Genomic DNA, 12513 nt, shown 5'->3' with positions numbered 1-12513 from the left:
AAAAAAGGTGAGGAGGGCCCTAGAAGGCACTGTGTTTGGTCTGATTCCTATTGTTCAAAGTTGTATGATGCTATGGTTGAACTTGTGGGAAGGATGTTGCATGCCACCATAATTAACTGTTTGAAGGACCTGAGGGATTTGTAAATTGCCCATTCATATTGATATATTCAAAGTCAATTAATGGACAAACGGGAGAAGAGCACCTCACAATTCATATACGGGAGAATTCATGTGAATCATAAAGAAAAATGTATCAAATAGTGTCGAGAAAGAGAGAAAATGTATAAAAGAGAAAATACTAATAATAGTACCTATATCATTTTCTCATAGAATGGAACTATTTGGTGGTGGAAAATTATCACCTCCAGTTTGCTGACCGGCCTAGTTCCCCAATTCCTCTAATAGGGGGATGGTGGACCCCACCCAGACAGGGTGTTTGGGCATGGGTAGAGAGGTCATTTTAGCCTCCCTTTGTTAGAGGAACTGGGGAACTGAGCCGATCAGCAAACTGGAGGTGATAAAGATCCATTTGATGGTAGTTGTTGGGTGGAGGGGGGGAATCTAATAATGTATGGCAGTCCAGCAGTCACATCGACAATAATTTTATCAAAACTTCATGAAGGGCTCCAGTTCCATGTGAAAATTTGTTGGCAAATAAAACTTTCGAAACCAGACAAACTGTAGTCGTTCGGACTTATCGAAGGTTGTCCACAATTGCTTTCGGATCAATCCTCTTATTGGCTCGAGCCTTTTTTTATTTTTTATTTTTTTTTGGTAAACGATCGAGGATATTTGAAGACAATGAAATCACGATTAAACTATGGCCTCAAGGCTGGCACAAAATCACATAATACATGTTCCTTCAGATCTCTCTTTTCTCTCTTCATTTAATATGCGGGCCCTCTTATATAAATCCATTTTCCCCCTCTCTGACCTATATAATTCCCATATATATATAACCTATCTAAAGTCAGTTGAAGCATAAAAAGGGCACATCTAGTGTACAAGGGTCCCGCTATTGTGGGATCAGGTAGCGATCTTTTTTTTGCATTGGGCTCCTCTCCAACGAGCGTCCCACCCAGTGAGTGCCTAGTGAGGCATCTAACAGTTGAACTGTTGGGTATGTGTTCGGGATGTATGATTGTGTGGGGTTTGACACGCATCTAGCCACCCCAGCCATTGAATGCTTCACTAGGCACTCCCTGGGTGATGGGCTCGCTGGAGAGGAGCCAAATCATCTTTTTCGTATAAGAATATAATATATAATTATATATAATAATACCATTCATGTATATGGTCAACAAATAGGGCCAACAGCCTTGTCTAATCCTGAAATGACAAAAATAGGGGCTACCAAGGTCAATCAAAGCCGTTCTGGTGCAATCAGGGTTGGGCTAGGTTAGAATGAGCTTGGTAGAGTGGGGTCCAGGCTGCAATATCCCAACTCGTCGGGTTGGGTTTGGGTTGGCCTAAGGTGACTTAGCTTTATAAAAACATGGCTCAACCCGACTTGGTTACACCCCTAGCCATAAGCTTATATAGATTATTATTATTTTTTTTTAAATCAAAATTTATGTTTTTTGAGAAGTGCCTTTTACTCGTAGATCAGCTAGGGCAGGGAAGCGAGACTTTGGCTCGCCTTGTTCTGGCACGTGCCTTACTCAAATAGGGACGGAAGGACTTTCTTCTTGGTTTAGAGTTGGGCTGAGTAGCGCCTTTACGTCTAAGGGTACTTGAGCGCCAAGCGGCTTGCTTTTTGGCCGCTTGCGATGGAAAAGTATAAAAAAAACTGGGAAAAAATGACGTTTAAAGCATGTATTAACTAAATATTGATCAGATCGGTGAATATGATCCAATGATTTTAGGGTTCCTGGTCAAATATTCCAGATTCGGATTAGAATCGACAATGACCAATTCTAATATCAATTCCAATTATTCAAATTGTGCTTTTGTCATCTTACCTACAAAAGAAGGTGTCAAGCTTTAAATACACATATAGAGGTGTCATTTAGAGAATCCAAAAAACAAAACCTAAATTTGATTTTAGATATGTAAGTTTATGACCCTTATATCAAATATTAATATTTAATTAATATGACATGAGTTGGTGCCAATTTACATGTGCATTTTTCATTTTTTTTTTGTCAAGTATTTTTTACCTATAAACATTTAAAACCCATACCATCTGATTGTTCTCGAAGTATTTGATCATGTTTTTTTATCATTCAATTTGAAGTTTCATTTGTGTTAAACACGTGGTACTGAACAAATCAATCTTTTTTTATTGTGTGGTATCTATTTTGACTAATTATGTTCTAATCCTATTTCCTTGAATTGTGATTACAAGAGACCTTAACCGGCAAAATCATCCTTACCTTTTTACCCACCTTCTTGTAAAGGTGTCAATTTGAAACTAGAACTGGAAACCAAAACTAAAATCGAATCCAATAAGTAACCAAACAAAATTGGTTCTAATTTGGTTCGATTCAGTTTCGATTCTAGCATAAAAACCATCAGTACGATAGAGTGCCAAAAATGCCGAAATGAAAAATCTCACCCATATTCGATGCCTTTGTGAGCTCTCATTGACCATGCACTGATATAGGGGCGGAAGAGTGCCGAATTGGCCGGATTGGATCGATTGAGGACGATCCCAAGATTTTACTGGATCGTTGATTGGATCGCCCAACTCGGTTGGATTGGTCGATCCGATCCAAGAATTTTTAAGTTTTTTTTTTTAGTTTTTTATATTATCTTGATCGTTATCGATTGATACTGACCGATACCAGTCGATTTTGACCGATACGATCCAGATAATATCGGCTAATCCAATCCCGAGATCACAACACCCACCAACTCTGGCCGATACATGATCCAATCCATAAAAAAACAATTTTGGAGGGTTTTTTGACCGATCTTGATCGATTTGGACTGATCCAATCCCGATCCAAAAAAATTTCGGCCATAACCGATCCCGAATCCAATACCTGAATTATGAACTTTGGTGCCGAATCCCATTACAAGTGCGTGCTTATAACTAAGGGACACGTCGAGGCAACACTGTGGTTGGTTTAATTTCATTTCACACCAGCCTCAACCTGGAAAATTATCTCCTTCAGTTTGTTGATCGGCCCAGTTCCCCAATTCCTCTAATAGGGGGATGGTGGATCCCACCCAGACAGAGTGTTTGGGCATGGGTAGAGAGGTCATTTCAGTTCCCCTTTGTTAAGGGAACTGGACCGGGCAGCCATCTGGTGGAGGTGATAAAGATCCCCCTCAACCTCCTTGTGCCGTTGTGAGTGCAAGAGTGTCGAATCCCATTACAAGTCCGTGCCAATAACTAAGGGACACGCCGAGGCAACACCATCCGTTGCCATTTGCTATTTTTCCAATGGAGCCCCTGAAGGCTCTAGAAGCTTCTCACATTTTCAACAACGTCACCAGTCACCCCACACCATAGCTTTGAACGTGGACATATAAATGAACCTTCCGATATCACGGCCACGTTCATAACTGAGGAAGAATTCAATCATTATAGAAAGGACATATTGGGAAACAAATTATAAAAAAATAAAAAAAAAACTGTTTTTTTATGTAATTTTATTTTTCTGAAAGAGAAATTTCACTGAACATTGGATTCGAATGTTTAACCATTATTGGACGAACATGGTAAGATCTCTTTGTGGAACCCACAATCTCTCCCAGTGTGGTCCTCTTCCTGTGGCCCCCACTGATTAGTCAGTATTATTACATCACGATGATGAAGGAAGGTTATTTACGTAAATTCATTACCTGGAACAGTTCTGCGCTTTCCCTTTATAAACGTGTAGGTAGACCACAAAGCAGAGACGCAAACCCACCCCTTCGCTCTGCCGAGTACCTCTTAGATTATTGCCGGAGATTTCTGAAACGCACCGGAAATCTCAATCACCGCTGCAATTACAACCACTATTGTCAGTATCACCCTTTAACAATGGCTGAGACCAGCAAGATATTGATCATCGGAGGGACTGGTTATATCGGAAAGTTTATCGTAGAAGCGAGCGCCAAGTCCGGCCACCCGACCTTTGCTTTGATCAGGGAAAGCACCGCTTCTGATCCAGCCAAAGCCGAACTCATCAAGAGTTTTAAGGAATCTGGGGTCACCTTCCTCTACGTGAGTATATTTTTGAATAGAAAAACTAGGGATTAATAAATTATACTAGAATATACGTTTCTAGCCCTTTTTTTTGGGAAGAAAGTTTTTTTTTTATTCTGTCGGTGTGTGTGACAGGATGGATTTCTAATAATGTTTTCATTTTTTTATTTCTAATGATTTTTTAATTTTTTTAATTTGGATTTTGGATTAGGGGGATTTGTACGATCACGAGAGTTTGGTAAAGGCAATCAAGCAGGTCGATGTGGTGATCTCTACTGTCGGTCATGGGCAGTTGGCAGATCAAGTGAAGATCATTGCTGCTATCAAAGAAGCTGGAAACGTGAAGGTAAATGGATCTTGGTGTGTTTTGATTTCTCTGTTCTTCTTCTTCTTCTTCTTGAAAGTATAAAATGGTTGGACTGTTGGATGGCTAGAAACCCTCCACCCAAAGAAAGAAAGTGGGAAACTTTCAGAGTTTAATGAGATTGGTATCCTTCAGACTTTCAGAGTCTCACGTTTTCCACTATCCATGTTTTTTCTGGAGAATAGAAACTGGTGGTTCCCCTGTCACTATTCACCACCAACCCCCACCGAATTTGTTTAACAAGTTGTTATTTTTTTCCTGACATTTATGATTTATCTTCAAAGTAAACAAATAATAGTTTCTAAGTTTCTGGACTTTTCAGTATTTTAGAGCAAGTTTGTGTGTGTGAAGGAATTGAGTAACGTTCTGCCTAATTTCATCACTCATTGCAGCCACTCCTTTATCATGAAAATAGTGGACTCAACCACCGACCACTGTCTTCTTATGAAAAAAAAATAAAAATTCCACCTACCACTGTCCACTAACTTGAAATGGGTGGGAATCTGGTCTGGTGCTTCATGAGAATCATTGTTAGGTCCTTAATTGTATAATGCCGTCCTTGCTTCAATTATAAGCTGTAAAACGCTAACTTGATGAAACTACCCCTTTCAATACTCTTGCTCAGTGGCTCCTTAATTATATATTATTGCTGAACCAGATGGGTTCGATTTATTTAAAAATATTGATGATCTGGGTTCGATTTATTAGAATGATTATAAGAAGTATTTATAGCAATGGCCTACTGGAATGCTTCATTGTCAAGTTATGGAGAGTGGTGATTCTTTGTTTCATGATTGTGTTTTTCTTTCTTGAATTGTTATTCAGAGGTTCTTCCCTTCGGAATTTGGGAATGATGTGGATCGTGTTCATGCTGTTGAGCCTGCAAAGTCTGCATTTGAGATCAAGGCTCAAATCCGCCGAACTGTTGAGGCTGAAGGGATTCCCTACACTTATGTTTCTTCTAACTTCTTTGCCGGCTACTTTCTTCCCAGTTTGTCACAGCCTGGTGCCACTGCACCTCCTAGAGACAAAGTTGTCATCTTGGGGGATGGAAATCCCAAAGGTAACTAATTGTCTGTGAGCATCATTACATTACCTCCTCTTATTCTGATCATCTGAATTCTTCACTGCAACTATAAATTCATGTTGATACAGTGTTGAAAAATGTCATTAAGTATCGATTCTCTTCTCTCATATAGGGTCTTGGATATTGAATTGTATTTTTGCTTATTGCATTTTCTACTTGGATCTTAGAACCAGAGCTGCAGAATTGTAAGTTTGGATGTAATATTAGTTTATTAAATTTATGTTTAATTATTTGTATCACCTTCTCCTCTGCAGCAATTTTCAACAATGAGAAAGACATTGGCACCTACACGATTAAAGCAGTGGATGATCCAAGGACCTTGAACAAGGTCCTCTACATCAGATCACCAGGCAACATTTATTCATTCAATGAACTAGTTTCCCTCTGGGAGAAGAAGATCGGCAAGACCCTTGAAAGGGTCTATGTTCCAGAGGATCAAGTACTCAAGAACATCCAAGGTCAGTGAACAGAAGATGATTAAAAGCTATTATCTGCTTTGAAAACTAATTGATAAATTGAACTAAATAGTGTCAATAAAGGCCTAATTTGATGCCAATTTTTTTGGTTTTATTTGGGTAATTGCAGAGGCCCCTATTCCAGTGAATGTGATATTGGCGATCGGGCACTCGGTTTTTGTGAAGGGAGATCATACAAACTTCGAGATAGAAGTTTCATTTGGGGTGGAGGCATCTGAGCTATATCCTGATGTGAAATACATTACCGTGGATGAATACCTCAATCAGTTTGTCTGAGAGTGGAACAGAACTCTTTCTCCGGATAGAGTTTGGTGTTCACTTTTCATAGTAACTATGAGTCAATAAATGTTTAGGTTGTTGCGTGATGGTCTGGACAGGGTCTATTGTTTTTGTTTGATTTCACAGGATATGTATAGCAATGTGGGATTTGATATGAATGAGATAATGATGGTTTGGTGGTGGACTAATACAGTAAATATGCTAGAAATTTTGAATTAAACAGATGGATTATTCTTGTTGTTTAATCTGTTTTTTAATTTATTTCTTCCTCTTTTAATGTGAAAATGGATGGGTTGTACGAGGGATGTTGACTTCCAACCCGAACTAGTCGATCTGATTGAAAACTGAACCCACCCGAACCCTTAACAGTTTTGCTTTGGTTTGTTTCTAGAATCCGGTAGAAACTGAACCACTATTAGAAGGAGTACATTGTGCATTAGGCTCCCACCATTGCAAGGTATGGGAGGGTCATAATGTTGGTAGCCTTACCCTTGCTTTACGGAGTGATTGAAAAACTGAACCACCACTGAGCATAATAAAACGTACCAAACCCAAAAAGTGATAATAATAACAAAAAAAAATCAAGTAATGATAAAAATCAGTTTTTTATTAATTGAATTGAGTTTTTCTTCAGCCATGGTGAATGCGAAGGAAATCCACTCACCATGCGGGTTCAAAAGCACAGGGGTTTTGGGAGGGTATTCTAGGAAATATATAAAATTCCTATAGGGGTTTGTTAACCCTAAGGCGAATCGATGAACGTTCCAGCTAGGTGTTTGAAAACTTTTTCTGTTTTTTCTGTATATGAAAAAGTGAATGAGATTAATAAAACAAGGGGATTATAGGAAGGATGAGAAAAGTGATTTTTGTAGACGACCAAATCATAGGACTTGAGCACTGGATTGCCAAAATTCAAAGCGTTGGCCTAGGCAGGCGTGTCGACGACAATGGTCAAGCAGGTGTACTAACAAAAGGGAGAATTCAAGGGAACCTCCAAAATCTCTCAATGGAACTTAAACGGAGGTGGAGAGAGTGGGAGCAGCTTTGAGGAGAGAAGGGAGAAGAGAGATATTGTAGCGATCGGAGTTGGACATGATGCACGTCATCGAACGGTTGTAAGCGACTCCTGTGTAGTCCATCTCCATTGCTTTCACTATAAACTTCAATTTCACACTTTTCCTATAGAAAATTATCTCTTGCAATTCCCTATCCGGTCTAGTTCCCTACTGCATGTAATAAGAGGGAGGTGCACCCCACCCGGGCAGAGTGTTTGGGCAAGGTGGAATGGTCATTGCGCCCCCGCCCCCCCCCCCCCCCCTCCCTTGTTAGGGCCACTAGGGGAACTGGACTGGGCAGGGAATTGCAGGGGATAAAGATCCTATTCCTACTGCTCTTATCGGGGATAGATTTCTATTATCCCCCTCCTTCCAGGTATGGCACATTCAAATCGATTAGAGAGAGAGAGAGAGAGAGAGAGAGAGAGAGAGAGAGAGAGGTGACACTTATCCTGCAATACTCTACAATTCCCGCACCCTATCCCGCTCTTCCTCATGCTGCCCACTGCAATCCTTTTACCGTGTTTCTTAGGAGTGCAAGTTTGGCCCCGATGGCCTGACCCTACCCTAGCCTGCTCTAAGCATGAACAAGGTCTGGGTTGAGATACCGCCTGAACCTGAGGGCGGGTTAGGGTTGGGAATTTCCGGTGTTGAGTCAGGGCCAGGCCGGTTCAGGGTTGAGGCCTCGGGCTAAGCCAGACTTGACCCCATCTTCTTCTTATTCTTCTTCTTTTTCTTGTTTATTATTATTATTTTTTTTGTGGCGTTCATCTTCTTTTTTCTACTTCTTCTTTCTTCTTGTTCTTCTTCTTTCTCTTCTTCCTAGCTTGGTCAGCCCATATATCTCCCTTCCCCCCATGGTCAGGGCCAATCAAGGTTAGCAAAGCCCAACCCTGAGGGCAGGTTAGGGTTGGATTTGAGTCAGGGCCGGGCCAGGCCTGGGCCTAGCTAAGGGGACTCAACATTGAGCTGGGGTTTTAAAAGGCCCAACCCAAACCGACCCTATCACAACCCTAGTGTTCCTAATTAAAAAAAAAGTTTAACCCTCTCTTCCCCGACAAAATCCCACCCAAAAATATAGGATTTTGAAGAGGGATGGGAGTGAGAAAATTTCATTGCCACGTCAACCTACAATCCCCTTTATTTATGCATACTTGTCTCCTCATTTCTCCCCACCTCATCAACCAAACAAACATGGGGTTTGGTTGTTTTATGCAGAACTTGCAATTTTTTCCCACCCCACTCCTTTCCGACAAACTAATAGACCCTACAACGGAAAACCTGAATGGAACTGGCCCAAAACGAAAACTGAAATTGACAAACGGAATTTCACCTTTAACGTTACAGCTCGGTTGGCCCAAAACATGCCTAATACTAATTCAACCCGATTGGAATCGAAGTGAACCAACCAATAGAAGTGGTTGCAACTGGCCAGATTAAATTATGTTAACCAAAATAAAAAACACAATTAAATTATGCAATTACCAATGTATCCACTTCAGTCTTCAGCACATAAACGAAGGTGTACTCGTAGTCCATGGAGACCTATGAAAACCAAGTGTAGAATGGAGATTACCCAAGTAGTGGGAGGATACGTACACGTTGCTGTACAATGCTGGATGATGACATATCATCCGTAGTGGGGAGAAGAAGGGCTGATCGGAACTTCTTTACCACTACCGGAGGACTGATTTAGTATGTCGAGAGTCACTTTGGCTTGAGAAATTGAAATAATAATTTTAGGCTGTGAAACCTATTTTAAAATTGATTTTTTTTTTGAAATATTTTTCAACAAACCTTATTTCTTTTCTTATATTCAATGGAAACTTATTATAGTTCGAAAGTTATGAATAAATAATAAATCTAGATTTTGGAAGTGAACCGGATCGGCATCAGATGAGGGTTCTTCGATGTCAACTCAACATCGAATGCAAGTTCATCAACACCTACTCTACATCAAATGTAACTTCGTTGCCCACTCGACGTCAGCAAGTGGGAAAATTATCCTCTTTTTTAAGCTTTGGAAAAAAAGGGGGTTCAAATTTTCGGAGTATTATTATTGTTAAACATACATAGATAGAGAGAGTCTATATTTCTTTTTAAGAAGAGTAAACAACAATTGAAATTGAAGGGCGGCTCCTTTATTTTAAGACCTCAGGTAGTCCACCTGTTTCACGCAAAACCTATACGATACCGTGTATAAATTATTCCTGAAATTTCGTAAAAATGAGTTTTTTTTACCATTTTATCCCTTATTCATACCATGCTATCAATATGATATTGGCACAGTATCTATCCGTGACTAACAAAACCGACACATATCGTCCAATACAATAATAAAATAAAATCATAAACGATGCTCGAAACCATTTCCCCGACCCCACCCAAGCCCCTATTTCAAGAATTCCAACAATTCCAAACATAATGCGGCATTTCAATGGAGCCATCGGCAACCGCAGTCATTTTCTTGGTTGTTGCTTCAAAATCTGGATTAACAAGGAAAAAAAAACATACTATTTCAGCATGATAACCAAATACTTTTCCCTTCCGAATCTAAGACACACCACACCAGGATTAGATCCAAAACGAAGAACTTCTCACCCAAAACTCACTAACAGCAAAAGAAAAGCTCCTGCAGAACTAAGAAGCAACAGTGGAGTGGAAGACGGATACTCACCTCTTCCGTGGTGAAGATAAGATCCACCGGACAACAAACAAGTCCACAAACATACTTACATGAAAAGAAGACAAATGGCTAGAAATCAGAAAGAGAACAAGAGAGAGAAAGAAAGACAGAGATAGAGATAAAGATAGAGAGAAGAGAAAGAACAATTTGGGGAAGATGAAGAGGAACAAAGCGATTCCATTTTAAAAAGGGGGTTTGGGTCTTGGGGATAACATCCAGAGAAAAAGTAAAATTGCCTCCTGGTTCGTCCGTGGCGCGGGGTCATGTACGAGTTTCAGGGGGGATTTAGTTGGCCTAAAGTCGTATACCCCTCTTGTCTTCAAAAACAATAAATAAATAAAATTGTGCATTAAGAGAAACATCAACGGTTGGGGAACGCCAAAATGGCTTATAATTGGAGCGTCGATATTTAATGGCAGGAGTTTCACATAGATTGCTGACGTGGATGGAACCCCCTTCTTTTAATTTCTTTTGAGTATACACGAGTTACCAAAAAATTATGGGAAAATATCATCCCCCTCCCTTCTAAGTTTGCCTAATATCACTCTGGTACCTAAGTTTTAAAAAAAAATTACTCCCTTTTTTACTATATAAAGATTATATCAACCGTACCTTAAGTATGTAACGTTGTTAAAAAAAATGTGTAAAGATGAAATTATCTTTTTTAATATTTATTGAAAGCAGATGTCTTTCTTCCTTGCTTATGAAGAAACTATATTACCCTTTTATGTAGAGTTAAAAAGGCAAAAGCCTTTGTTCTCCCTTGTAATAGCCTCTTTCTTTCTTCTCCGGCGAACACCACCACCGTCACACCTGCAAGTCTTCTTCTACGGCGAAACCAGAACCAGTAATCTTGTTCCTTCTCTACGATGATGTGAAAAGATCCAATTATCCTGTATGACGTGTTCTTCTTGGGTCCATGTAGCACCCAACCCAACCACCAAAACAGCGAGGCAGTTGGTTTTGGATGCAACGGGGCAAAGTGGAATGCAGAACAACCGAGATAGTGATATGGCCATGGCTAAATAATTGTTGATCTACAAAATCCAAAATTCAGGTCTCAACAAGTGTGAAATTCCATTTTGCTAGTTCAATCCATCCATCCATCTAGAAAACCACCCATCCAACGCATGTCTCGCTCTATCCATCTAAGTCCATAGACCATACTCGTCTTCCTCTCCTCTGTCTCTGTGTGCGTGAAAGTTGTGAGTGATTACTAAACGTTCTAGATGACTTTCTAGGCTTTGATTCATTCGCCTTTTTATTTTTTCATTATCGGCTCCTCTTCATTTTTCTGTTGAAGAAAGAAGATAGTTTTATGGATTTTTTTTTTCGTTTCAACAAGCAAGTGGTAATCTGGTTGTGATTGGATTGATTCCTGGAGTGGAACGAAAGGCGCCTGGATTGATTGAGACTCTGCAAGGCCGAGAATAGAGTGGAGAGACCTTTGCGACTCTACAAGGCCGAGAATTACAGGGGAAATTTTGGGTGGGGCTGTACCTCCTGCTTGTGGAGCTCGTGTAGACAATGTTGCAGGGAGATCCGATGATGACTCTGCTTTTGGGGAATCAGGCGAGCCTGTCCCTGTTATATGATTCTCCTCCTGCTTGTTCTTCTTCTTTGATTATTTCTTCATTTTTATTGTTGCAGGTATGAAAAAGGACTTTGGCTTTGGGGGAAAAACGATGGGTTTTGATTTTGAGAGAAAAACGATAAATATAAAAAAATAAAAAATAAAAAAAAAATTAAAATAAAAATAAAAAAAACCTTTTGCTTGTGGGGAGAAACGATGCAAAAAGGGGATTTTGGGATTGGAAGGATAAAAATGAAATTAAAATAAATTAAGGGTAATTTGGGGTTTTAGATAAATAAAAAGGGGATTTTGGGATTGGAAGGGTAAAAATGAAATTAAAATAAATTAAGGGTAATTTGGGGTTTTAGATAAATTGAATCTGTCCACATCATCAATTAATGGTAGTTTTTAACGGTTAGGGTACGATTGATATAATCTTTATAAAATAAGGGAGGGAGTAATCATTTTTGAAAACCGAGGTACTTGATTTTTTTTTTTTTGTTTTGTTGAAATTTAGGTACTGGATTGATATTAAGCAAACTTAGAGGGGAGGGGATGTTATTTTCCCAAAAGTTGTCCTTCATTTTGTTCTCTCTAAAGTAGCCCATCTAAAGTATTACAAAGATCAACAATAGTTCAGCCATGAGCTTTCACGCTTTTCATAATAAAGCTCCATTTACCAAGAAAAAGTCTGAAGTAGCCCTCCTATACTGAGAATCTGAGATGCAATATGTTATAAAAAACAATTAAAAACTTCTGTCTTTCTTTATTTATTTAATTTAGTCAAACTGTAATTAGCATTAGTAAATTTTCTTAAATAAATAACGGATATTCAATAAGAAGATGGGGAAGAGT

At 39.4% G+C, this 12513-nt stretch overlaps 1 protein-coding gene across 1 annotated transcript; it reads left to right on the top strand.

Annotated features, from left to right (window-relative positions):
- Positions 1 to 3957: 3957 nt before the first annotated feature.
- LOC122661429 (phenylcoumaran benzylic ether reductase Pyrc5-like) lies at positions 3958 to 6532 on the top strand. Its single transcript, XM_043856813.1, has 5 exons — positions 3958 to 4156; positions 4350 to 4484; positions 5328 to 5565; positions 5844 to 6047; positions 6175 to 6532. Exons 1-5 carry the CDS (start codon positions 3974 to 3976, stop codon positions 6339 to 6341), a joined length of 927 nt encoding a protein of 308 aa, XP_043712748.1. The 5' UTR covers positions 3958 to 3973; the 3' UTR covers positions 6342 to 6532.
- Positions 6533 to 12513: the final 5981 nt, after the last annotated feature.

The sequence above is a fragment of the Telopea speciosissima genome, chromosome 5 (assembly GCF_018873765.1).
Source record: "Telopea speciosissima isolate NSW1024214 ecotype Mountain lineage chromosome 5, Tspe_v1, whole genome shotgun sequence".
NCBI classification, from domain to species: domain Eukaryota; kingdom Viridiplantae; phylum Streptophyta; class Magnoliopsida; order Proteales; family Proteaceae; genus Telopea; species Telopea speciosissima.
This window is presented reverse-complemented; position numbering and strand designations above follow the sequence as displayed.